At 37.3% G+C, this 27,962-nt stretch overlaps 1 protein-coding gene across 3 annotated transcripts in view; it reads right to left on the bottom strand.

The window, feature by feature from the left end:
• PIEZO2 (piezo type mechanosensitive ion channel component 2) overlaps positions 1–27,962 on the bottom strand; it is a 319,421-nt gene that overhangs the window by 248,238 nt on the left and 43,221 nt on the right. For all 3 annotated transcript variants that reach the window (XM_086609198.1, XM_086609196.1, XM_086609197.1), the window contains exon 2: positions 12,697–12,792. In XM_086609198.1, the coding sequence (XP_086465324.1) occupies positions 12,697–12,792 (96 nt within the window). The remainder of the gene's footprint in view (positions 1–12,696; positions 12,793–27,962) is intronic.

Below are 27,962 nucleotides of genomic sequence, written 5' to 3'. Positions count from 1 at the left end.
AGCCTTTTGGAATGCTCGCATGATAAATATTTGATGGACAACCTCTTGCTTAATGACAGTCAGGTGCTGCTATTGGCATGTAAAGACAAATGAATCAGCACCTTGTTACTGCCTCCTGTTCCACACATACATGCTCACACCCCCCTGGCCCTGAGCAGCCTGCTGAATGCTATTTATTTATTTTACTAACAAGTCCAAATCACATTAACTGTCACTGGAATATAAACAGTAGTGACAAAAAGCATTATCAAGAAAAATTTAATCCAAGCTTGAGAGTGCTTGAAAAGGAGCAGTTTTCTTGCTGTAAACTCAGTTCCTGCAATTTCAACTCCAGGCAGCTTGCCTGCATTTCAGACAATGGCAATGGCAGGAGGAGGGGACATTCTTCTTCCACCTACATGTTCCCAATGATTTGAAAACCTTCCTTGTCAACTGCGCCTTTGATAGCGACCTGCAGTTAGTACTGCAGAACCAAAGAATTTAAGAGAAGCACATTCAGGTCAGAGGCTGGAAAGATGATAAGGTGCCTCAGTGGAGTGAGACGCTAAGAACCAAGAAACACTGTATTCTTGTCTCCAGGCATGAGATCCAAATCATAGAATAGTTTGGGTTGGAAGGGACCTCAAAGATCATCTAGTTCCAAACCCACTGCCATGGGCAGGGAAACCCTCCACTACACCAGGTTGCCCAAAGCCTCATCCAACCTGGCCTTGAACACTTCCAGGGATGGGGCATCTACAACTTCTCTGGGCAACCTGTTCCACTGCCTCACCACCCTCTGAGTGAAAAATTTCTTCCTTATATCTAATCGAAATCTCCCCTCTTTCAGTTTAAAGCCATTGCCCCTTGCCCTATCACTACATGCCCTTGTAAAAAGTTCCTCTCCAGCTTTCCTGTAGGCCCCCTTTAAGTACTGGAAGGCTGCTATAAGATCACCCCGGAGCCTTCTCTTCTCCAGGCTGAACAGCCCCAACTCTCTCAGCCTGTCTTCATAGCAGAGGTGTTCCAGCCCTCGGATCATCTTTGTGGCCCTCCTCTGGACTCACTCCAGTAGCTCCATGTACTTCTTGTGTTGGAGACTCCAGAGGTGAATGCAGTATTCCAGGTGGGGTCTCACAAGAGCAGAGTAGAGGGGCAGAATCACCTCCCTCGAACTGCTGGCCACACTGCTTTGGATGCAGCCCAGGATATGGTTGGCTTGCTGGGCTGACAGCTCACATTGCCAGCTCATGTTCAGCTTCTCATCCACCAGCACTCCCAAGTTCTTTTCCTCCATGTCGCTCTCAATCCATTCTCTGCCCAGCCTGTATTTATGCTTGGGATTGCCCTGACCCATGTGCAGGACCTTGCACTTGGCCTTGTTGAACTTCATGAGGTTCTCACGGGCCCACCTCTCCAGCCTGTCAAGGTCCCTCTGGATGGCATCCCTTCCCTCCAGCGTGTCCACAACACCACACAGCTTGGTGTTGTCAGCAAACTTGCTGAGGGTGCACTCGATCCCACTGTCCATGTCACCGACAAAGATGTTTAATAGCACTGACCCCAGTACTGACCCCTGAGGAACACCACTCGTCACCGGCCTCCACTTGGAAATCGAACTGTTGACCACAACTCTTGGAGTGTGACCATCCAGTCAATGACTCACAAGTCAGGCTCAGCTCTGATGTCTGATAAAAGAGGTCTTGACAACCACCAACTACTGTGGCTTTAGAGCCAGTATTTTCTGTCATAATACTCTCCTGTCAAAACATGTACACACTCTTCCATGTGTGAGCAAGAAATACAGAATGAAAAAGAAATCCATACTCCGAACTCAATCTGAGGGACACAGTAGGTCCCTCTCTTGCTGATCAGAACTCATTTGAAACAAAATGAGGTAGGATGAGAAGGGAAAACACAGAAGAAAAATAAATTATGTATGAATTTTAAAGAAATTATGTTTACCTCAGTGGACAAATTCCTGGTATTATCAGAGAGTAATTCATAACAAAAAGCTGGTGCCAAGGCACTGCAACGAGAAGTGATGCTAATGCCATCACCCACCTTCCTGGCTAATATAGTCCAGGGCTCCCTTCTTAATACTTCTTCAGATAGCATCTAGTTGACTGAAGTGCTATGTGGTAGATTCAGGACATGCTTTACTGTATTTAAAGTATGTAGCGTGACTGCCTTCAAACAAGGACAACAGCAGCAGCAGTGGAGTAAGTGGGGAACAGTGGCACTGCCTTTAAAAAAAATTGTACAGTGCTTTTATTGGAATTCCTCTCACCTACAGGTTGGTCATAATAATAAAAACTGGTACCTAATAGTTTTCTGCATTTTTCTCCTCTTCCTTTATGACAGCATAATGAAGCATGGTTGCTTAACATACAGTGGTATTAGAAATGAGAATAGGGAGGCCCAAAATGTGTTTTACATTAGAATCATAGAACAGTTAGGGTTGGAAGGGACCTCAAAGATCATCTAGTTCCAAGTCCCCTGCCATGGACAGGGACACCCTCCACTACACCAGGTTGCCCAAAGCATCATCCAACCTGGCCTTGAACACTGCCAGGGATAGGGCATCCACAACTTCTCTGGGCAACCTGTTCCAGTACCTCACCACCCTCAGGGTGAAGAATTTCTTTCTTATATCTAACCTAAATCTGCCCTCTTTCAGTTTAAATCCATTGCCCCTTGTCCTATCACTACATGCCCTTGTAAAAAGTCCCTCTCCAGCTTTCCTGTATTTTTTTCTTCTTACTCTTTTTTTTTTCCTGTATTTTTTTCTTCCTACTCTTTTCTTTTCCAAACCTAAACATAATCCTCTAAGACAAAACCTCCTCTAGCATAAACAAATTTATAGTTCTTCTGATTTTTGAACTCCTGAACGCAGACTGATGACCACAGTAATGTTCCAAAGTCTTCCAACATTGTCCATCACCTTAACCACATCACCAGAAAGTTTCAAGCTTGCAACTGTTAATTGGGCCTCATATAACATAATCCACTAACCCTCCCCAAAGGGACAGGAAACCTCTGCAAACCACCTGACTGCTACCGTTTATACACAGGTTTGCTGGAAACATAGAGCAAATGATTTGGGTAACATGGATTTAGAGGCATCGGTTGAGTCAACAATTCTACTTCCCACCATCACAGGTGACCAAAGGATATACTCTGGTTTATAAAAGGATCATATTCCACTTTAAAATGAGATGGGCCTTTACGCTCACTGGTTTTATTAGAAGCTGACACCTAGGAAACTACTAATCTACAGTCTACCATGTATACACAGCCTCTAGATGGTGTGCCAGCATCCTCATTTAACCCAAAAAGCCCCTCTTCTCAAGTATTTCCCGATCCAAATCCAAAACAATGATTTCTCCTTGAAAACTGAAAAAGTAGAAAAATTATTTTAAGATATATGCTATTTCTTTCTCACTCATGCACATTAACATCTCTTGTACATTAACATCTTTCTTTGTTTCAGTCATCACACAGTCCTTCTCTGCACTTAGCCTGAATTCACCTTATCAAAATATTATCTTGGTTGTTTATCACAACCCAGTTTTAGAAAAGCCATTTTCATTTCATTTTTTTTTCCAGTTACTTCAAGATATTTATTTATTCATTCTTCTCTTCCAAATGTATTCCAAAATTTGGAAAATATAAGTTCACAGAAGTTCATATGCGAGATCATTTCCTCCTTTTTTTCAGCATTTGAGCTAATATTTTCATTCTTCAGTCTAGGGTATTACACTCACTTTCAGGAGGGAGATTATTCAGCCTTTAAAACTTCAGCATTTAAAGTTCTTGGGTCTTACTTCTTCCACACATACAGTAGTTTTCCTTTTAACAACCTCCTTCCCAGCAGGAACTTTTGCATTTGTCTGTGTTTAACAGTGTTGCCCTTATTCAAAACTGAAGCACACTCCTGTTTAAAGTTTTGGCCATGCCTAGACAATATTAATTCCTATTTCATCCCTATTGTATTACCAGCCACGTTTTTTACTATTTTATATACATATGGCTAAACACATTTTTATTCCTTGTTTCAGCTTCCTTTGCAGACTTTAACTCAGCTTGACTTCTGGCAAATTCTATTTCATCGAACACTTCTTGACCTCTAAGATGGTTTCTTTACAGATTATTCCCCTTTTACTCATTCCTTGCAAACTCTTTGTTTATTCTTAATGTTCTTCGTGGGTGTGGTTGTTCAGCAAATTAGGTCTGGAGTTCACCCCTAAAAGCCACCAGTGCTTAAGACGGGAGTTCTAGAAAGGCTGCTGCATTTTTAACTAGAAAATGTCACCACATTTAAATGTTTGAGCTCTTCAGTCACTATCTAGTTTCCCTAAACTTACTTTGCACTTAAGGTTAAGAAAACCTTAAAGATTGGTTTTTGTTAACTTTGGATCATAAGAATAGTGATGATAAAATCTCTCTGACGTCTTTAGTCCCTCCAAAACCAATTTTAAAATAACACTGGTTCTTCACAAGTCAATAATTGTTTGAGAAGTTGTTTGCATTAGAGAAAAATTTGGCTGTACGGTTATTAGGATCATTCATCCTCTAATTTATAGTATACCATAACAATTCCACTTTCTGCCCTTGTCTTGATCTAACTCACAGCAGAAATTTCTCCTTAGGCTTTAGTAGTGTTGGGAGGACTGCTAGCTTTTAGAAAACTCTCTTGATTTATGGTATTGTTTCTAGGTTAGATTCCCATTTCTGCACTTTCAATTTCTAAATATAACACAAGTTGTATTTTGCACATACTTCCTGGAAAAGAAGAAAACTGACTAATTTTCAATGATTTTAACAAGGAAGAACAGAAATGACAGGCTAGAAAAGTAACCTTCACAAGCTGTATAAAGTAAAATTGATATTTAGGTGTTGCATGTAGCTTAATGAATTGGGGAAAAAAAAAAAAAAAGAATGTTTTCAGAGTTATTGCCAAGAACAAAAATTTCTGAATGGTCTTATCTGTGCCTCTGAATCACCTCTCCATTAAATAAATTTGGGGTGAAAAGAGAGCTTTGCTTTGGCTCTAGGTCTTTATTCACTGCTAAAGTTAAATTAAATGATGTTAATTAAACAATGACATATTCAGTCTGAAGGTATCACCAGGGCAGGGAATAAGCTTAGGATCAACTTGAAACATTAAATTAACTAAAGAAATCACTTCCAGATCAACCTAAACTGATTTAATTTTTTTTTCTAAGCCAAAAGATATTTAATATCTAAGAAGAAATACTGCTTTAAAATCAATTAAATACAAAAACTAATGCTGCTATAAATACACTCAGTTTTACAAAGAGAAGTCTTCTGAATTTAAACTTCTGATAGCATCAACTCCCTTTAAAACTTTTTTTTTCTATTTAATTTAGGATTTCCACCAGCATCCCCCCCAAAAAATAAAATCACATCAGTCTAACTGCAAGAACCTTATTTCAAAACTGTCTGAGGAATTCTTGCCCTCTGTACCAAGAGCACTACCCCTCTTTTAATGTGAATCTTTCCAAAGTTTTACAGTCAATGACAACCATGCAAAAAAGCCCATATAAATTATTTAATTACAAGTTAAAATAAATCTCTAGTTATCTTCTCCTCCTGGCTTCTGCATTCATTGCCCCAATTCTGTCGGCTTTGCTTGTTTGCAAGGCTTCAATCAACATGCTGCTGACTTTCTGCCATACCCGGGTCCAAAAACACTGCCAGCATTCCTATAATAAACGATAATGAAAATAGGTGGCACATCATCTAATCAGCTGCTTAATGGTGGGAGTCCCTGCTTGCAGTTTCTTCTGTGGAAGCCAAAAATGTAAAACGGACCAAGAATTTGAGTCTACCTTCTCAGAGTGGAATACCCGGTTTGGGAACAGCATTACATGGCAGTGAGAAAGGCACAGGCATTATTTATCATACGCAACGACATAAGACAGATAAAAGATTTCTCTACCCACTGCTGTCAGTGCAACATTTCTTGTGAGTTCACTTTCACTTAGCTGGAGAGGTTTTTAATTCATTTCATAAGAAAATGTTTTGATAAGAAATAGAGAGAAAGCACACAGTATCATTAACAGAAACGTTCACTGGCTCATAAGATGCAAGAGAATTTCTGAGGTTGGTTAATGTAAAGGTGTCGCTTCATTTTCACTCATCCATTGCTAAAACTTCCATGAATAAGTACTTCATGATTTAGCCCACTGCTTATCAATAACACGCTCTATTGTTCACTCCCAAGAGAATACTTATAATGTTGGAAGTGGGGAACCCTAGCTGAGATGCAGTATGTTGAGCCAAAGGATGTTTATGTAGCAGCCTGGCATGCTTCCATAGGAAAACACATGCCCGATCCAGTAGAAAACTCATTTTTAATCACTGAAAAGCATTTTCTGGCTTATAAACAAATCTTCATACTACTGATTTAGGCTTGTACGAAGAAACTCAGTAGTTCCAAATACCTCTTAAAGGAGTTCTCCAGTCCTCTTTAATCAGCATCTCTATTATTGCCCAGAGTACCTTCTATTGAGCACTTAAGTATAACAGGTGATAAATCATTTTCAAAAAAAAGAACAAATCATCTTTGTGGTTATACAGGTAAAATGCGCATGAAACTTCTCAAAAGTATATAAATATACCGTAAATCTAGAAAGAAAAAGGTCACAACTCAAGTTGAACCACCCAAAAACTTGACAATTTTTCACTGAAAAGTGTTGAATGTTTTAAACATGTTTTAAAATATGTCCTTTCTCAGTGCAGCCAATTCATAAATTTTAATTTATAACAAGATTAGAACATGACTAGGTCTACAGCCTGTTGATGTCCACTCTAGCAGACAAAATAGAAAACTGTTTGGAAGAACAGAAGTACAGCATACAACTCATTAATACTATTAAAAATCCAGTAAGCAGGTACAGCTTTAACCGTTTGCAGGGGTGAACAGGATTTCAATCATACAACTCAGATGCACCAAATGGATACCTCTATTTTTGCTGCGCTTTCAGATGGTGAAACTGAGTGGGCTGTTAACCCCTATCTGGAGTTGTCCAACTACAATGCCCCCAAAATAATATACAAATAGTAAGTGATATAATTGTTATGAGACAGAAGTAAAAACACCCATCGACTCCAACTGCTTGAACTAAAAACATCCTTAGACTGAAGCAGTAACACACTTGTAAGCTTAAGATGCACATTTGACTGAACTTCTGTTCAAAGCAAGTAACAGAAACCATGCAAGAAAGTCTTTCCAAAGTCAAAGTCTGTATTTCCAACCTATAAACTCTTTCTTTAAGCACAGAACTTAGGAAAAGCAAAAAGCTTGACAGCACCCAAATTAGCTACATGATTTGTGTTTTCCATCAAATCCTATTAGTAACACTGCTGTGAATGTTATTAGAACTGGCTTAAAAAGAAAAGACCAAAAAGTTTAAGGACCTTTTTCCACATTTTTGATGCAGAGAAAGACATCACATTGCAAACATCACCTAGTAGTAGACATGAAAGACTACTGCAGTGTATCTGTCAGTGGATACATTAGGGTGTTATATTCTTTCAATGTTTCATTCTTTGTGGATAGTGCTGTATTATAGCTTTAAGTATGACGTTTGCCATCAGTAAGACATGGTTTTAACAGGACTAATGAGGGAGAGGAATTTTGTTAAAACTTTTTTTAAACACATACCTTGTAATCAGTGTTTTGATTTGTTTGAGGGTTTTTCAAGTTATTTTCAAGAGATTTCTGCATATACACTTTGGGCAGCAGTTCATTCACAAGCAATATTCAGAAAACCTTGAAAAGCTAAAACTGAAGCTCTTTCAGAGCAGAACATCCAGTAATATAGAAAGTACTTTTTTTTTTTACTACAAATCACTCAACTATGAAGTTTTCAGTGCATAAATTTACATTTAAGAGGTTAACAATCTTTTTCTGTCTCATGAGTATCACATGACAATATTCCCTTAAGCTCCTTATTATGTTCAGAAGTCATAATACCATGCAATGTAGATAAGGTCTAAAATTACACATCTAACTGAAGATTTTTGAACTCACTGGAGGTTTAAATGGTCAACTCTGAGAACCATCATGAGGAGCCTACTTCTAGTCAGTAAATATATAGGTTTACCAAATTCGTAACTTGAACATTTAAGTTAGGTCTACAGTCAGACGTCTAAAGTTAGTGTGGAACTCCAGAAAACTAGCACAGCTAAGAGTAAGAAGATTGCTAATAAAACTTTGCTTTGAGTAACTTGATCTTGTGGAAGGTATCCCTACCCATGGACTAGATGGTCCTTAAGGTCCCTTCCAACCCAAACCATTCTATGATTCTATGACTATTGCTATAACAACAGCATGTATAAGCCTTTATTAAGCACAATGAAATAATTACAGTAGACATTAGACACAAAGAAAAAATATCCCTAATATAAAAATCTCACAATCAAAGAAGTTAGAAATTAGATTATTGCACAGTTTACTGCCTATTTGTCATCTCCAGAGAACTAGGTAACCAATGATTTGCTGATTTTAGACATAATTAGTATAGAAAAATCACTGCAAAAATCACATGGCTTTACAATACACGCAAAGAGGGTCAAGTTTTAAAGTACTCCTGTGGACAAGAAATATTATTTGCAATGAATTTTTTTTTTTCACAGTTGTTTCATGCAGAGTAGCACATTTTGCTGTTTAATCAGCTTTGTAATCACTGATTTCAAGGATTATAAATAATAGAGCTGAACAAGAGAGTTAACCAAATACATTTCAGCTGCATATAATTCCTCATATTTTCCCTTATTCAGCCAGCTTCATGGACAATTAAGTAATATTTCTCCAAACAACACATTCAACTAAATCTCAAATAACTCAGCACTTCAGCCCTAACTGAAGGCGATGTCTCTTATACTTTAGAAGAGGTTGGTATTTTCAGCTGGCAGGTAGAATCTTAAAACAAATATCCTGAATATATGCAAAGACAAGAGACTGCCTTATCTTTGTGATTAAGGATTAATATTACTTGATCTTAGTAACGACATTTTTAAAGAAGATTAAATATTTAAAGGGGAGAAAAAGAAAAATAAAAAATACTCATTAAGCTTTAAACACTATCTGAACTATTTCAGCAAGTGCAATATTTTTTTCCCCCCAGTGTTTCTAACCTTTTACGTTTCCATCAAAATTAAAACAATCTAGACTGACATTGTCCATTCCAGACTAATTTCTAATTCTATAGCCTGGAAAGCCACTAAACTTGGTGGAGAAAAGTTACTTAAGTTCAGTAACTGAACAATTTAAACAGGTGACAGGGACAGTGGGCTAAAATGGTTACACTCAGTAATACTGAATTTATGTAAGAAATTAATTCTCATGAACATCTCATAATATGAAATTCAGGAGAAATGTAATGCAACATGACACACAATATGGGGAAACTATTCAAAATCCTAAAAGAGAATTTTCCCCTGATGAAAGATTGATGCCATCAATGATGGAAACTAGATCATGTAGCATCTATCAAATCACACAGGAATTAGTCTTAATCAAACCGACTTCTTTAGACTCTAAAAGGAGAGAATTAAGATGTCTCTCCACTGTTGCTCTTGGCATCTAGAAAACGGCTCTTTTTATCCTGTCAATCCCTTCTCCTGGCACAGAAAGGGCAACAAACGTAAAACACACAAAAACAACAGGCCAACCACCTACTATCTGGGAAGCTGCACCTAAATTCCCAATGAGCACTTCCCTCTCAGCTGCCACCTTCAGTACTTCTAAGAGAAACTTTAACTCACAGCTGGGCATTTACTGATGTTCCATTCTCACACTGTCCTCGTAATTTTCCCCTGTAAAAATGACTGACAGCCCTACCTAGAGTGGGATTTCCTACCTTTTATGCTTATTTTTCAGCTCTGTTTCTGCTGGCTCCACTGGATACTTACACAGTCAACACAACCTAAGCCCACCCAATTGGTATGGATCCCTGCCAAAAGACAATGTGTTAGTTTCTTAGATTGACTGGTAGAAACTGGGTGAAAAATGGTGTAGAGAAGTAAAAGAGCACGGACAGACATGATAGAAATGTAGGAATTTAGGCATGAAATAAAAGTGCTAATCAGACCTTTTCCACTTCTGGACTGTAATACTTGGTGAAGATGGCTTCTTCACAAAGAGGGGAGAGATTTGAACAACATAGCTGCAGATCAGATCTTGAAAGCACCCTAATTCTCACCTGATTCCTTGCCTTGTTTTCATAGCTCTGCCAAGACACTTCAATTGCAATTCACAAAGACTTAAAATTTGGTATAATGCAAATCTATCCCACTCTAAGCAATTTTTGGAAATTTGACTTTGATCTATTTATAACTCATATCCCATTTATGAATAACATTTAGCAATACTACCCTTGTGCAATCCTTTGCACTTCTTTTCCTTCAGCTTAGGTATCAAGATTGTGTAGCACCATGGGTATCTCTGTCAATTGATAATACTACAATCACACCAAATAATTACAAAGTAAAACCCAAAAAGAATGCAAAATGCATTAACTCATGGCAGATTGTCTTTTAAATGAACCTAGCCTGTGAAATGCAAGGATTTTAGCAAGCCCTTTTAAAAAATGATCAGCATCCATCCTAGATAAAATAAAAGCAAAACAGTGAGCTGTCATAATCAGGATACGTCAGGATAATGCTTTTCACCACACAAATGTAACTCAGCCTTGCTTCTCCCTGCTAGAACTTGGAGGAGAAAGTTCTCTTCCTTATACAGCTTTCCCTGTAGAAAGACTGGATGAAAATCTAGATCTACATCTAAAGAAACCATATGCACAAACAGATGAAATGAGGGTTTTCTTTAGTTTTATCTCCTTCCCTCCTCAAACTAATGGTTAATCGAAAACATTAGCAAACAATGGTACAACAAAAGTTGTACTTCCATTTATAAAAACTCATTGGTACTGTCACTATGTGCCATGCAGTAATCAATAGTTTATCAGACACTTCTGAAACTCCTGCTTCCTCTCGTCATCTTCTTAGTAAAGAGAAAAAAGGATGATGGCTTGAGAGGTCACTCCAAAACAGAACCTGAAACTCTCCAAGAACTCTTCTCAGAGAATTCAAGAAAAGTTTCATACATTTCTCAGGGAAAGCGCACCAATGGTCATAACTACAGGCAGGACACAGAAATGAATGTTTAGGAGACCTGTCTATAAACCATTTGAAAATATGTCACTCTTCAGCTAATGCAATGAAAACTACGTGTTTGGTGTCAACCTGTTGCTCAGTCTAATCGAAGTGAGTTCTTCAGGTAAAAAAGAGTGTAAGTTTCTGTTAACCAGTGTTTAGAAGACAGACATGGGATTGAAGAAGAACCTGAAATATCTACAAGCTGTTCTAAGGAAACCGGAAAATATGTGAATTGAGGGGTAAATCCAAACTGCTAAAATATCACCCTGGCAGAACAAAGTTAAAATTAAGGTTGCCCAGGAAATCAAAAAAAGTAGCAAAATCTTTGGGTAAGAACTTCACAGAGGCCCTGTAAACTCAGATGTCACTATACTCAGAGTTCAGATTTTCCAATTCCTTTCTTTAGGGAACTATGTTAATTAAAACGATCTGAACTTCCACCAGCCATGACAATAGATTTGTGAGCAGAAGAATTATGCCAAAGTGAGTATCAGATAAGGCAGTATAACTGCAAGATCTCTCTAAATGCCTCCTTTTTGTTAGAAATACCATGGAACCAGCTTACTTTCAAAGGATACTCTTCATATTATTTCCATCAGAAAAGATGAGATGGATCCATTTGACTTTAGCAGCATGAGATACTATTTTACATATTGGTCTGAAGGAGAATCAGGTAAGCAGAAATAAGATTGATTCAAGCAGTAGCACTTTGAAATGTAGTTATTGTCAATCTCATCCAACAAGCTACTACGTGACACCAGTAGATAGTAATCTGTGATTGCATCCTCACTGTAAATTCCACCAACAGGTCACAAACACTTAAGTTTTGATATTGTTATATGGTCATTTCTGCTGACTTTCAAGAAGCCACTCCCGTACATAGGCAATAAACCCCTTTACATACAGCAAGAATGTCATACTTCTGAAATGGTTTCTGTCTTTATAGGTATGCATAATTGGTTTTATATTTTAAACTGTAGAAGTTTGATCGTTATGTGATGCATACACGCTTGAATGTCTGATGTAGATGGTTATTTGCCATTCTCTACCAGTAAGCCTTTTTAATTATTTTTACTAAGGCAGCTGTATGAAGTCAGGATGACAATGATGTTTAAGTAACTGCCTAAAATGCAGTTGAATTAAGAACGTGAGACTACATTTGCTTCTCAAAAGTAACTACAAATCCAGATCTGGGGCATAGTCTATGATAGGATGGATTAGGGGGATTCTGAAAGGTCATTTTTCACCCAGACCATGTCAGTATTCCAGGTGAAATAATATCATTAAAAGGATCCCCCAGACAGCCCTGCTGCACCTTGGGGCAAGAAAGGCATCATGGTTCGCAGTCCTTCAGCACCCAAAGCCAGCTTATAGTGAAACTACAGTGCCGGAGAATTTACAGTATGTATTACAAGTTATCTCACTTAATGAGAAAACACTCAGGACTTCACCTTCTACCACACAAAAGCTTTTTGCATGTACTGTGTCCACTACACATTGTGAAGAATGAACCAATGAACATCTTACCTTGCATCGTTGCTTTTGTGGGTTCTGAAAACAGAGGAATGAGCAGGAGGTAGATGAGGTAGACAAAGGAGAGCCCATTGTAACGGAAAGCACAGGCTGTGATGAGAGAAAGAAAAAGAACATACTGCTTACTCAGCCTGCAATAATCAAATTCCATAGCACAAAGTAGTTCCCATTTGAGTTTACTATTTACCTTATCAACTTTTCACCACCTATTTAAACCATTTCTACACAAGTATTCAAGTTTATGCTTAAAATAAATAATACAATTAAATACACTTCTGAAATATTTCCATAGTAATATATGTTTTAAGTTTAGCATAAAAGATGCATCCAAGCTACGAAGACTTTGTCTAGAATAATGGTCAAGTTAGTTGTTACCTGAACTTTTTAATTTCCTCATATATAAACTCATTAAATCATTCCCCACAAAAATATATATTTATCAAATCAATATTTATAAATCAATATTTATGGGCTCTCTTTAAGAAGATACATACAAATTCATTATATTACAATTAAGGATTATCAGTAAACAATTAAGAAAAATTAGGAAGTATATTCAGATTCCTAACTACAGCATGCCTAAAATCACCAGTTATCCTTAAAGTAGCAATGTTTTTAAATCATGACAGAGGTCTTTGAATTTTACTATCACCCATTTTTTTGTTCTTCTATTGAGAAGATTGTGAACTACAAATGAAAAAGGGCTTCACAGCAACTTGCAACTGGTGTTATACAAGTTCTTCTAAAGAACAGAACTACTCTGTTAACTTTGTCTAGTATTTCCTTTTCTGTTTTAAAAATTTAGTGTAAGTGTATTTTCCTGAAAGTATGCAGGTCAGCAGGCCATTGCAACAAGCAGCAATATTGCTACAGCCAAGGCACATCTTTTCAAACAATGTCATGCATATTCTGTGCTGAAATACGAGTATATGGACTTCCACACAGAAAAGGTAAAAACAACGAAAAACTACAAAGTAATCTGTAATTCTACTGTGCAGCAGATGTTGAAATATTATGAGACCTACCGCATTCAACCGTTCCTATGAGATAAGCCAACTGCAGGGTCAGGAGATTAATTGACCTCTACATTTATTTACTCATGGAATGTAACTAATATCTATTAAAGTCTTCTCAGCTATATCCAAAACCAACTTGGTTTTGGAGGACAGATATAGTCTTAAGTCCTGCCAGAAATGTATATTCCAAAAGAACACAAGTTTCTCCAGTCAGCACTTCATGAAATTTCATGGAGAATATACGGGAAATGAGTTAACAACTTAAGAATTAATTGGTCCTCATCCTCACCACATCTGTCCTTTTTAGTTACAAATACAAAACTGAGAAGTCTCTCTACTAACAAACAAATCCATAAAATAGCTATAATTTTTGTTTTCCAGACTAACCAATGTTTTGATCAACCTGATTCTATTTCCTTAACAGCCCTGATAGAAAGACTGGATTGACGCTCCACATCTGCAGCTTAGCCAAGAAACGTGTGATCTTTATGATTAAGTCTAGCAAGAAGAATCTATGCTCTACTTCTAAACTGACATGATTCTTCCATCAGCCTTCCAAAAAAAAAAAAAAAACCACCTGTCAAGGACTAGAAAATCCATCTAAGCTTAATAGAGGGTTTTTCAGAGTGAAGTCTAGAACGCTTAAGAGCAGCTTCTCATTCACATGTAAGAATTTAAACTCGGATTGTTCCTGTCACTTACTACTTAAGCTCCCTTTAAAGGCCACCTGAAGACTTACACCTACACTTGTAACTAAGAAAAACTGCAAGATAAAGTAAGTAGGACCTATCCCACTGGGAATTTTGTAAGCAATTATCAGAGCTTTAAAGTGAACATACTTGAGAAGAGGGAGTCAGCCCCACTAATTATGTGCCTACTCTCAGGGTGCTGTGCAGAGGAGCACAGGATGTGCTATGGCCATTAGTGGCCTTCTTGGAGCAAATGACAAAGAGGACGCTCCTGAGATCAGGACAAATATATATATGAACCTTTTTGCAAGTTTAATTTGGGATGGAAAGAAGTTCTTTGGCATTCATAGAAAAAGGTATGATAGTGCTGACCTATAGCCCAAAGACTTTTCCACATTAAGGGGAAGGATCATGTTCTCAGTCATTCTGGTAGCAGAATAATTGTATTAGCAGATGATACTATTACCCAGTTATTATGGGGATTGTGTCCATCAGCTTTTAATCACGTTAAACAGCTTATTTGATTTCAGTGCAATATTATACACAGTACAATATTATAGCACCTAGCACTCAGTTTTCTCAATACAAAAATAGAAAACAGCAACTGTGTTCTTTAGATACCTTCCTTTATTAGCTGTATGTCAACAAACGCCTTGCTAACAAGTCAATGTAAAATATTTAGAACCTCTATTTATACTGAAACGTCCTCCAGCAAACTAGTAACCTTGGCTAGACATTGCCTGGAAAACCAATGTTTATTTAAGCAGTTGCAAGAGCACCAGCAATACATTTTGCAGATTAATAAATTAAAAACCCCAAAACCTAGTTGCAACATTTTTAAGTTCAGAGCATTCACTATTTCCATATTGTGTTTCTCTGTCTCCATTTGTCTAGTACGTTTGGCTGAAGAGATTAGTGCCTTACAAAGCTAATGTGCCAGAGCAAAGAGCTGTGACTGAACATATTTTTAGGAAGATAAAAAAACAGAAAACAGCAGCTGCACTGTATTTACATATTTACACTGCACTGCAACATTATTTGTCAAATATATGTATTTCTTAGTTCTGATATTCAAAAACTATCTATAAAAAGTTGTTGAGCATAAAATCAGTTTCTTTTCATCACTGATACAACAACAAAGGATGATCCAAAGAAGCAAATAAACCCATCCTCTGCATACTCCCTCTGGCATTCACAAAGGTCTCCTTTTGCAAAGGCAGTTTTATGCAGATGTCCATCACAGTGGAAAGTGTCACTTGAGGTTAACGGAATTCCACCAGCAGAACCATCTACACAAATTAATTTCTTGGCAAACCAGGTGGTATAGAAATTTCTGGACATTTGGGTTACATTGGTCAGTGTAACCAATTGGTCAGTTCTGTAACAAAATTAATGTAATTCTAGCATTTTAGGTTTATTACCTCTTCTCGAAATTGTCTAATCGATTAGCAAAATTAACTTCAGAGGAATTATTCTTGAACTATATTTACCTCAAAATTTACTGCTTTCTATTTCTAGACCTGAGAAGACTCTGTTCTCAAAAGCTTTTTTTTTTGCTATGACTACATAAATTGGACTATTAACAGAGATTAATTCTCCATACAAACATTCCTGTATATATTTTTTTCACATAGTGTTCTGCAGAAACAAAAAAAATATTTTGAAGATGTTTGGTAAAAAGAAATATTTCCTAAGTTGAAAGTGTTAATTTTATTAGTAGCCAGGAAACCCTTCAGTTTCTTAGTTTCGGAAGTCTGTGTTTGCCTAAAAAAAACCCCACTAAACAAAAAAGCTTAAATAGGTAAACACACCACACATGTAAAGTCCATATACACTTTCTTTGTTTAAACCACATTTCTCACCATGTTTTCTAACAGCCTCTAGTAACAAAACTCCAGAAATGTGATTTTCATCTCTGAAGTTCTGCTACTGTTCAGAGTCCAGTGATGGCAGTAAAACACAATTGTGGAAAGACACAAAAACCAGAGCTACTGATACACAGCATATTAATATATTAGAAGCAAACTTAGCTTTTTTATAATCAGCTGAAGTTCTTTAGGGTACCTTCCCTTGGAGATCAAGAAAAGAGTGCTTTATGACATATAAGTGACTTCTCCATTCATAAGTGATTATTTGAAATATTTCTGTTTTAATGCACAGCATCCTAAAAAAATATTACCTTTAAAGACAGGATCAGAATGTCATCTAATAGAAAGTTACGATAATTTCATACGTCTTTATGCCATGGCAGTCAGAAAAAAATATATAGTGAAAAAAACAACATGCAGATGTATAAAAATTTTCACAAAAGATTGACACGCAAGTTATTTGTAGCAAAAAATGATAGCTGTTTTCTGGCATCTAGTCACTTGTTCAAACAAATGAAAAATTACAGTCACGGATAACTCATTCTTCTCTTTCACCATGTCTGAAAATGTATTCATAATTCATTAATCCTGCTACATGTAATACATACCTTAAAAAAAATACGCACAAAGAAAAAAAAAAATCTCTAAAGCCTGCTCTGCTGACACAAGAGAACAGAAATCGGCTCTGAGCACTTAAATCTTCCAGTGAAGACCACATCTTAAAATATTTTTACGAGTTTTGTTCGGAAATCAGTGTAAAGATGACCTCATACAGGTAAAACTACTCAAGTAAGAGGATTAATTCTATTATAATACAAACTATTTCCTATTATGCTACAACCACTAGAGCAAATATTTGTGTTCAAAACCTTAAAAAAAGTTCCCAAAGCTGAGCAGTATTATTAACATAATGATCCATTATTTCTATGAGAGTATCAGAATATGTCAGGTTTAAGAACAACTCCTTAGGACAGCCTTACACAAGAATTCAGCTCTCTTCTTCTTTTCTTGAAATTAAGAATTGACATTACTCCTGGGAACTTACAGGTTGCTAATATTTTAAGGGTTGCTTGTATATTTCTTGGCATAGTCAATAAAAATAGTCAATATTTCAGCACTAAAAGAGGACATTCATTATTGTATGTAGCTTTTTTCTAAACTGAAAAACAAAACCAAAAAAAAACCCTCAAACGTGTATTTCACTGACTTCCCAAAGTCATTGTCTAAAATTCTGTGAAAAGGACATACTCTTAAGTGATATAACTTTCAAAATAATGTTTCCTTTTCCTTTATTAGACAATACACTTTTAAATGCCCCACATTGAATATATACATAATATATATAATATATAATTACACATTATATATAATCTGTACATATGCATTAAAAAAAAGGAGCTCCCAGACAGCCCACAATTTATGGCTTGTTAAGGAGCACAGGTGATATTTGCTCAAACTATTCCAGTTAGAACCATATCTTTAACACAGAATTAGAAACAAATATTTTTTCAAATTTTTATTACAATAAAACCAAAAAAATTTAATTCATTCTTGAGACAGATATGTGCAGTATGCACCATACGAAATTAAAAAGATTCTTAAAAAAGCAGAACACCGTAAATCACATGAAATCATGTAACCTTGTCCTTCTAGATTTTATTTTTCATTATTATATGACAGCCAAGGAAGAATGCTTTTGAACTTGAAAAAATCCACTACTGCTTCTCAGACTCACCATCAAGTTTCTACATGTAGATACTGGATTTTTCCAAGTGAACGTCAGAATTCTAACAGCTGCTCTATGCTATTATTTCATATTTATACCAACAGTTCTTTCCTCTCTTCTACTTAAAAAGGATAATTTGTATAGAATTTATATTTTACCTGTTAAGTAAGAAATACTGGATGGCAAAGTAGGGTGACTATAGAGAAATTTGTACTGAGCTTTATCTTAGAAAGGAGAGGAAAAAAATAGCCTCATGAAAAGATTTGCATAGTTTCATTCCGCGCAAATTTCAAAAGGCATTCCATTCAGAAGCGGAAACTATCTTTTCAAAAATCATCCTTTAAGAGTGCAGGCATAGTACCAAAGGGCTACTGACTTCTCATTTGTAAGCTATAAATGTGACAAAAGCCATGACAAGAGAAAAAGTGAAGGACAAATAGAGTTAACCATCTACTCACAATTTCTGAATTCATTTTACTAAAAAGGCACTGTTGTTAATGTTAACAGAATACTGTATTGCTTGCTATACCCTTTTCTGTTCAAGAACTATGCAAAAAACATTTTTTTCCACATATTTCTACTGTAGATTTGAGAATATTATATATCGTTCTTAGCATTATCCTCTCTGGACTAATGTGTTCATGCTAATCTGTGTATTAGCGTGAGAAGGAATTGATTCAGCCAGCTACAAGGAAGTCATGTGTCTTCTACATTCACCAGGATATTGCACAGTGTTTGCATCCTGCTTTAACAACTTTACAGCTGCAAGATTATTAAGAAAGCTATGCAAGGATATTCTTCAAGATTGCTACCTTTAAACTAAAATTTGGTTTAACCTTCATGCTTATTTCTCCAGTGACAGAAAAAAAACATTCAGTGAAAATATTCATTGGAAAAAGTGCTGCTGAAAAAACGTCTAACCCTGAGCAAGGAAGGGTTGTTGGCTGAAAGATAGAGCTGATGCTGTCCGCACATTCCTATATCCAGCTGATCTGAAATAAATCTCTGAAAGCAAGGGGCCAAAAAATGAAAGGGAAAGGGAATTGGTAGCTGATTGATCTCTGAAACTACTTGGTTTTCAGGAGGCCAAGTGTCCAGATCTTAAAGCTAGGGAACTCAGCACCGTATTCCTGTCTCTAATGCTGTAATTTTTCATGGTTATCCCATGGTTAATATCAAATTTTCTACCAGTTATACCCTCAGAATTCTGAAAACATCCAATTAACAAATAATTCAGATGATTAAAACAGGCTAAAGCAGACGGTCTTTTCTACTAGGTGAATGAGACACTGACACACACTCAAGATAACAAGTTTCTGGTACAAAAGACCAGTCCAAGAATTTAGAGTAAAATAACCACTAAAGCAAATACATCTCCTCCTCCAAAGGAAGGTGCTGCACAAGACCATTCATGAATGTGCATCATGAATGGTCAGTTCTCCCAGGAGGATATACAGTTAAGCTTCCTCTGGATTATCAATAAAATACTGTTCTAATGACATGAGTATTAGGCCTTTCCAATTGTGCTGCCCTCTGGTAAGACATTTATCGGTCAGTTCCCATATTCTTTTGAACATTCAAAGTTTGAGAATTTTTTTTAATTTATTATTTTTTACCCAAATCATCTTACTGGACACTAAAAGCTGCCTAACCCAGGCAAGTAGGTCCTGCACTAGGACATGTGGAATCAACCTTCAGGAGACTAGATCTGCATTAGAAAAATTGACTTACATTGGCAGTCCACCACAAAAACTCCAGAAGACCTTTCTTTTCATTGTCCAGTGCAACCAGCTTAAGAGATACAAAGACATAAGCCATCGCAGTTTCTCCTTAGGTAAACACATTCCTGTATGCCAAGGCAATCCACTCAGCAGTTACAAACATACACACAGCTTTCATTGCCGACAAAACTTAATGAAGTACTAACAATTCAGAAGTTTTGAGCAATACTTTAAACAGTGGTGAAGTGGACTATATAAGAGACCACTAAGGAGAAAATGTGATTATTAAAAGAGGTAAGGTGATTTAAAATTTACAGAATAAGTACTACTGCGAATAAAGGATTTTGCAAGGAGAAGGAATTAAAAAAAACAAAACAAAACAAAAAAAACACCTCCCATTAGCCAGACAGACAAGTATTTCCAACAATGAGATACAGAAAGTAGAGGTCAAAACTGCTGAGAAAAGTCTTTTTATTGCTATTTGCATCTGCAAAAAGCTTTTAAGTTTAAAGCTTTTTATTTTTTAGTAATACTATCTCTTAATAATAAAACAGGTTAATAAAAAACTAAGTTAGTTGCAGTAAGAAATTTGTGTTACCAGTTTCTGAAGAATCATAGAATGGTTAGGGTTGGAAGGGACCTCAAAGATCATCTAGTTCCAACCCCCCTGCCATGGGCAGGGAAATCCTCCACTACACCAGGTTGCCCAAAGCCTCATCCAACCTGGCCTTGAACACCTCCAGGGATGGGGCATCCACAACTTCTCTGGGCAACCTGTTCCAGTACCTCACCACCCTCAGGGTGAAGAATTTCTTTCTTATATCTAACCTAAATCTGCCCTCTTTCAGTTTAAATCCATTGTCCCTTGTCCTATCACTACACACACCTGTAAGAAGTCCCTCTCCAGCTTTCCTGTAGGACCCCTTTAGGTACTGGAAAGCTGCTATAAGATCACCCCGGAGCCTTCTCTTCTCCAGGCTGAACAGCCCCAACTCTCTCAGCCTGTCTTCATAGCAGAGGTGCTCCAGCCCTCGGATCATCTTCGTGGCCCTCCTCTGGACTCGTTCCAGTAGCTCCATGTCCTTCTTGTGTTGGAGACTCCAGAGCTGAACACAGTATTCCAGGTGGGGTCTCACGAGAGCTGAGTAGAGGGGCAGAATCACCTCCCTCGACCTGCTGGCCACGCTCCTTTTGATACAGCCCAGGATACGGTTGGCGAATGAAATGGAAAGTTGTATTACTTCTATAAATTGCTATTTTTTTATATCTTTTAACACTTCTTCACATTTCAAATTTACGTTTCAGAAATTTTTCCTCCAAGTTTCTTTATAAGAACAAGGAAATGATTGCCACTCATTGTAACACTAGATATGCTGTAAACAACCTGTTTTTATGAATAAATTCTAAAAGTGACAAAAAAATGTCCCTTTTCAAGAACTATACATTTTAATCATGTCAAGTATCTGATAGACATAGTGCCCAGTAAGGTTTAGCTGTGAAATTTACTTCTTCTTACTGTAATTCAGAAGAAGGGGTTAACTCTCGGCACAGTTTTGCTCTCACTCGTTAGTAATTCCACTTAAAATAATGCTCGTGACAGATGAGACTGGAATTATACACTGCTGTGCAAGACAGTTAAGTTAAACTCATGTAATCTTATCATCCTTTTAGAGCAAATTAATGGTTGTAGCCTACGGTGTGCAGTGCAGAGCCTCGCAGAACTGTGTCAGCTCAGGACAAGTTACTTCCTGCATCAACCAATACTCCTTCCACATTAAACAGCTCTGCTGATAACTCCGTGCTAATGTACACCACTCCCCATCCACCCCGCTCCTAAGCCAACATTTCAACATGGTGCTGCTTTGTACAGCATCACATATCTAGTGTGTGCTACACACAGGCAGAAAACTTATTTCTTTTGGAAAAAAACATCAATGCTTTGCTAAACAGATAAATACTGTGCATTGGTTCGTGTCAGCACTTCTACAATCACATTTTTTCGCTGGTCAACACTAATCAGGAGAGATGACTGCTGGACGGGGGACACTTTTCAAAGGGTTTGGGTTTTTTTTTTTTTGCTTTTACTTTTTCCTCACTTTCCTCTCTTTCTCAGAGCAGCAGTTTCAGTAAGCTTTCTCTCCATGAGAAACCATCTGGAACTGATTTTAACTTCGTGGCAAATATTGTCTGGGAATCAAGTGCAGAGAGATAAGATGACAAAATACCTTGTTTGCCTCTTTATTTCAGCTCTCAGGGATAGGAGCTATGCTCCCCAGTTGTCTTTAACAAGAAAACATGACTAAAAAGAATGAACAAAAGACCTCAGGTATGAGCATACCACAATCATCACCTCACTACGGAGTATCTACTCTCACAAGCAAATCCAATGTCAATATGCTTTATTGACATGACTAAGTACACAAGTATTTCCAAAGTAAAAAACATGATGGACACCATCATGAGTAATTTTTCCCATTAGAAGGATCTACTTAACATTTTAACTCATTTCAAACTCAGTCACAGATCGGAACTAAATTAAGACTTTCTACTGTTTCTTAGATTGCCTTCAGGTTTTGACATTTCTGCATTGTGTTGGTAATCTCTGTCTCAAATTGATTGGTTGAGCAAATGTTAGAGGGTTTTTGGTGGTTTAATTTATGGTGTTTGAGTGGTGTGAGTTATGATTTTTTGACACTTCTTTACATATATACCTTTCAGTTCCAGTCTCTTCTCTCACAGTGATTAAAGCTCACTGCAGGCACACTCTTTCGACTCCCCTCACCCACCTCATACAATTAACACTTCTCACCCCCTTTTTTACATAACAAAAATAGATGGCAAATCTGGGATCTATGTTGTCCTCAGGCTTTATGATCAGGACAGCATGCCAGCCATTAAAACAGTGAGCACTCAACTTCATGAGCTCATTTCACTGAAGTCACGACATTTTGCATTATGTGTACACATATATTCGTTCATAGGTCTGAGAAGAGGAAGAAGACGTCGTATTCCTTCACCAAGGAGGCTGCCTGTGGAAGGGAGACTGCTCACCCCTGCTCCAGCAACAGTTCTTCTGTCTCTAGGAAAGTAACCGGGAGCAAAGAAATCACTCTGCTCCTCGTTCATTTTCATGGGATGAGAAAAGCGTGTTCCTTTCCCCCCCAGACATCTGGAGAGAGACGCTCCTTTGTGCTATTACAGTTGCATAACCCTTTCAAGACTCAAACTAAAAATAACAGCAAACGCAGAACACAGATGACGATCAAATGTCACACAGTGCTACTACTAAACACAACATCAGCCAGGGAAAAATATGGAGGCAGTTGTGTGATAGAGCGATCTCCACGAGCAGAAAGGGACCAAGACCTTCATTTGTAACTGCTAAGAAGCTATCAGACACCAGGAACAGCTACTCAGTCAAATGCTTCCAGAAACCAGAAGTAAAAATTTCGGCATATGTTACCAATCCCCCACAGCCATCCAGAGTCATCGTCTTTTAATCACCATAAATCAATTCGCATAAGATGCAGAAAGAACCAAGTCATTCTTTTTGCCAGCTGTTGCTTACATTGACATCAGTCCTAAAAAGCCCTGAGTCAGATGAAGGACACGGCAAAAAAACTAACCCAGACAAACGCCTCTGAGGAATATAAACATGACTAAACATCAGAGAGGTGTCAACACTAGGAAATATGAGCGTCATTAGTGAAGTTACAAATATGAATGCAGTGTTTAAAACTGCCATTATTTATTCCAGTAGAGGAAAGGATAGATAAACTTCCCTTCTTGGTCCATCACTGAAAAAAGGGCTCAACGGGTTGGAACTGCAAGCTATAAATCTAGGTGATGTAGGAGCACTGCAGACAGTGCTACAAAGCTGCAGTGTTTACCAAAGGAAACAGAATTTCAAAATAGTTATCTCCAGGATATCTGTCATATGCACAAAGCAGATCCAAGAACGAAGGGCTTGCAACTATTCCAAACTGAAGTTTCTTGTGAAAAATAATGATTCGCGTTTTCTTTGAAGAAGAATTGTGCATTTCTTTCTCTCCTTAAAATATTTTGAGCAACTTTTCTCTTATTGGGAAGAAGTTTTGATCTACTACAGGAATCTACTCAGGAGTGCCAAGAATTGCCTTTCGAACTATTTCTCGTAACTAGGAACAAGGAAAGAATCCTGGAGAATGGAAAGGATCATAGAACCCAGGTTTTGGGACACTATAACTGCAAATCTGGTTTGATCGCTAAAACTGCTTATTCTGGAGAAGAAGTACTTAAACCCGTCTGACTCCCAATGAAATTTCACATGCACATGACCATAGTCTCAGAAGGACTCTGTCTTACAGAGACAGATGAATTTTATTATGGGTTTCAAATGCAACGCTTACCTAACATTGAGTGAAAAATATCTATCAGAAGTTCTACTATTGGAACAGGACCATGCTCTTGTCCAATTTTCAAACAGAAAGATAGTGTGTATACAGGCATTTAAGAAAAGAGAAAAGATCTTCACTGTGCATTAATTCTGAGTAGAAACATTCCCCAGAAAACACAAGGTGCATATGTTAATACCACATCTGTTTCCATGCACATCATTCAAGACACTTTCTCTGCCCTCAAAGCGTTGCAACCTATGGTACTAGGTTCAGGTTGCCAAATCTCTGGTACTTGTGGGAGGCCTTCTTCCACGTATCAATTTTCTATTACATGGCATCTGTAGCAATGTTTTCTTTCCTTGGAATATGATTTGCAGAAACTCCCCCAGACCTTTGATAAGCTCTCACCCAAATTTTAAGAGCAAGACTGGAAATTCAAAATGATTTAATATCTCTTTCATGTTTATATAACAAACCATTGTGTCCTTGTCCAAGAACATTTGAATGTGGGAAGTTACGAAGAAGTTTGACTCAAAGAAAACTTCCCACGCAGTTAGTAATTCTAATCTGTTTATATCTAGGCTCAATATAAAGTCTGACTACATATTTCTTTGGAGTCAGGCCACTGTCCTGAAGATACCCAATGATAGTATCCCATCAGCACAAAATGTAAAGCAGTTGCATCCCACCAAAGAAATTAGGGTTCTGGGTTCACCACTGCATAATTTCTAGAGCTCTCAATGCAGCCACTCAAAAAGTAAAGAATTGTTTGCTACAGGGGAAGACAGAGACAATAAAAACTTGTCATCCTTAGGCATGTTCTGAACTCACGAAGACAGCTACAGGTAAAGTTAAGGGTCGCAACGCGAATATTCGTTCTCAAAATGCAATAGTGTACTTTTCTCACTTAAAAACCCCAACAAAATAAAGCGAAAACCAAAAACAAAACAAAAAAAACAGCATCTCTTTAATTGGGCAAGATCTCAAATTTGGAGAAATGAGTCCACTGAGAATCTCAGAAGATCCGTTTCTTGAGAAAGAGCCAAAGTATACATCCTGGAGGATTAATACTAAGTGAAGGGCACATTAAACAAGATTTAAACATATCCTGAAAATTTAAGAAAGATAAAAACACCAAGCTATCCTTCAAGTAAAAAAAAAAAAAAAAATATGTGTTTTTCTTCACAATCTCTGCAGGGAAGCCAGTGATCCCTTACTAACAAGGGTACTACACGCAGTGAAGATGATAGCAGTAAAGAGTTACATAATTTTTATAACTTTATTTATGAGCACTTCCATTAGTATAAATTTTTATCTGGTCAAGAAAGTATTTTTGTCAGTAAAATGACAAGTTTACTTTTGTCAGTAAACTGACAAAAATTTATACCAGTTGAGAACATAAACCATGGATTTCAAAATGGTCTTTATGAGTAAACTGACCAGAATTAGTCTTGGATGAATTTTGTAGCTCCAGAAAAGAAACATGCCAGAAAAAGTAAAATATCGGGTTTTGGTTTGAGCACAGAGAATTCTCTTCATTAACAGCTAGATCAATGTAAAACAGTCAGTCAGTGTGTCAGGAGTATTCTTATTTGTCATACTAGAAAAACAACTAATTCCATGCTTTACCAAATAGTTTTAATTGATGCAAGTGGGACGATGAAGCTGCAGAAAGAAAAACAGTAGACACTTACAAGCTTGAGAGATACCTAACTCAGTAATGTCGTTCTACTAATGTGTTATCTGGTCAAAAGAGGAAAGTTTATTCACCACAGAGGCAAGAGAAAGTTCTTCCTAAAAGTAGTAGTAGTAATAAAAAGGATCAATGGTTTGAAAAATGGAAAATAATGCCTGAAATATGAAACTTTTCCTGCTTTATCCATTCATATGAGATTCTCTTCCCTCTGCAATCAGCTATCCACTTATAAAGCACTTCAAGGACATATTATAGTTCATTTTGAATATTCAGTGTTCCCACATAATTTCCTTGCTTTTTGCACAGAACAATTCTGAGAACTAAATTCTTCTGAATCTAAAACTTCCAAGTTATTTCATTAGAGCTACAAGAAAATATACCCTTTAAAAATAAACAGAATCCCCTCCTCCCAAACCGCCTTCTCAGCTCTTTGATCAGAATAAAAGCATACCAGCAGCAAAAGTCACATAAGTCACCATCATATCAACTGCTAGCATGAGTTAGGACCTTGCTACTAGCACACATTAAAGAGAGCTGGAGTTAGTGTGATTTCATAACCAGGAAGAGATTGTCAGTGTGACTACAAGCATTTATCCTTTTTTTAGGGCATCATGGTCTGCTCATAAAAATATCACTCTTCCATAAATAACACAGTATGCCATCTCAGAGTTCTACCAATTCAGAAGATGCTCAGGGTTCCATTTTTGGAACAGTTCTAGGAAAATCCTGCCTGACTTCATTTCCCAATAAACGCTCTACGGTAAGAATTTTAAAGTGACTGCTAAAAAACACCTAGAAATCCTGCTCAGTCATTTTCAGATTGTATTTTTGAACCTGTAAAAAAATGAGAAAATATTCTGTAATATGTTTGGATGCACATGAATCAGTTTCCACACTGTCTATGTGTTATCTATCATATTAGAAAAGAAGCTCTTCTTTTGGGCTGTAAGAAAAGGAAGTGCAAGAGTATTTTCACTTCAAGAGTTAAGCTGAAGTGAAATTAGTATCCTATATACCTGAGGAAAGACATCTTCCCAATGTCTGAAAAACCCAAACTAGTAGATACTAACGATGAACACTCTGGAAGTGAATTTCAGATGTAATGCATGTAGAGGAACCATTCAAGAAGAGAAAAAAAAAAGAGAGACACTGATGGGATAGTGCGATGCCAAGTTTGGCATTCAGTCTCAAAGACTTCTTCCCTTCACAATCCTGTTTATCAGTGACTGAGGGTTTATTAGGACAGGTAACAGTGCCTAGTTACAGTCCACTGGAAAATGCTTAAATTTCCATTTAGTTTCCAACTTGAATCAGCTACCAAGGGATGCTTTGCTGTCAACAGCACAAGACAAATTTGTACCCCACTTGGACTTCACCACTGTAGAGTCACCATCCCACCCAGGGGCCTGCTGAACTTTACCAGCCTTTACAACAGTCCTTTGCTGCACCTCAGCCAAGAGATGTCTGCGAAGGCATCGGCTCCCAGACCCCGCTGCCTCCACACTGAGCAAATCCCAAGTAACACAGCACATGGGGCTCTTGACACCAATGTTTCTCCTCAGTAGCTGTCACAAGATCATTTAACAGCTAACATGGTTCTACTCGCATGGAAACAGCAGCATTGTTTTCTGAAGGCAAAATATTCAATGCACGAACAAAGTTATGGAGCATGTGCGACTCCCAAGCCATTGCTGCAGACATACCAGCATAGCTGCTTGTGGTGCTCAGCACTGGCACAACCAAAGCAGGGAACACCATGTGAAAAGAGGGGAGAAGAGATGACCAGGAACTTGAGAAACTCACTACTGGAGAAAACTGTGCAACTATATGCCTAAAACATAGAAATAAACCACCTGTAACTCTTAAAAGGCACCTTGTCTCGTTACCATCACAAGCACATCATGGCACATCATTGCTGAGAAGATGAAGAGAAGAGAAACTTTCAGCAGCACATGAGTTGTGAATTCATTTGGCATGTAATTTTTAAGTTTTCAGGAAAAGCATCAACGTGTAAAATCAAAGACGTTTTACATTTAATTTCTTATATTTCTTTTTATTTGTTGCTTCCTCCCCACCTTCACACAGATTTCTCAGAAGGAAGAACTTTGAAGATGAAAAGGGAGAGGGTGAAATTGGAAAATCCAAACATTTCTCTGAAGTATTCTAAA

The sequence above is a fragment of the Tauraco erythrolophus genome, chromosome 3 (genome assembly GCF_009769465.1).
Source record: "Tauraco erythrolophus isolate bTauEry1 chromosome 3, bTauEry1.pri, whole genome shotgun sequence".
Classification (NCBI taxonomy): Eukaryota; Metazoa; Chordata; class Aves; order Musophagiformes; family Musophagidae; genus Tauraco; species Tauraco erythrolophus.
The sequence above is the reverse complement of the archived record's forward strand: the minus strand, read 5'-3'. Positions and strand labels throughout refer to the sequence as shown.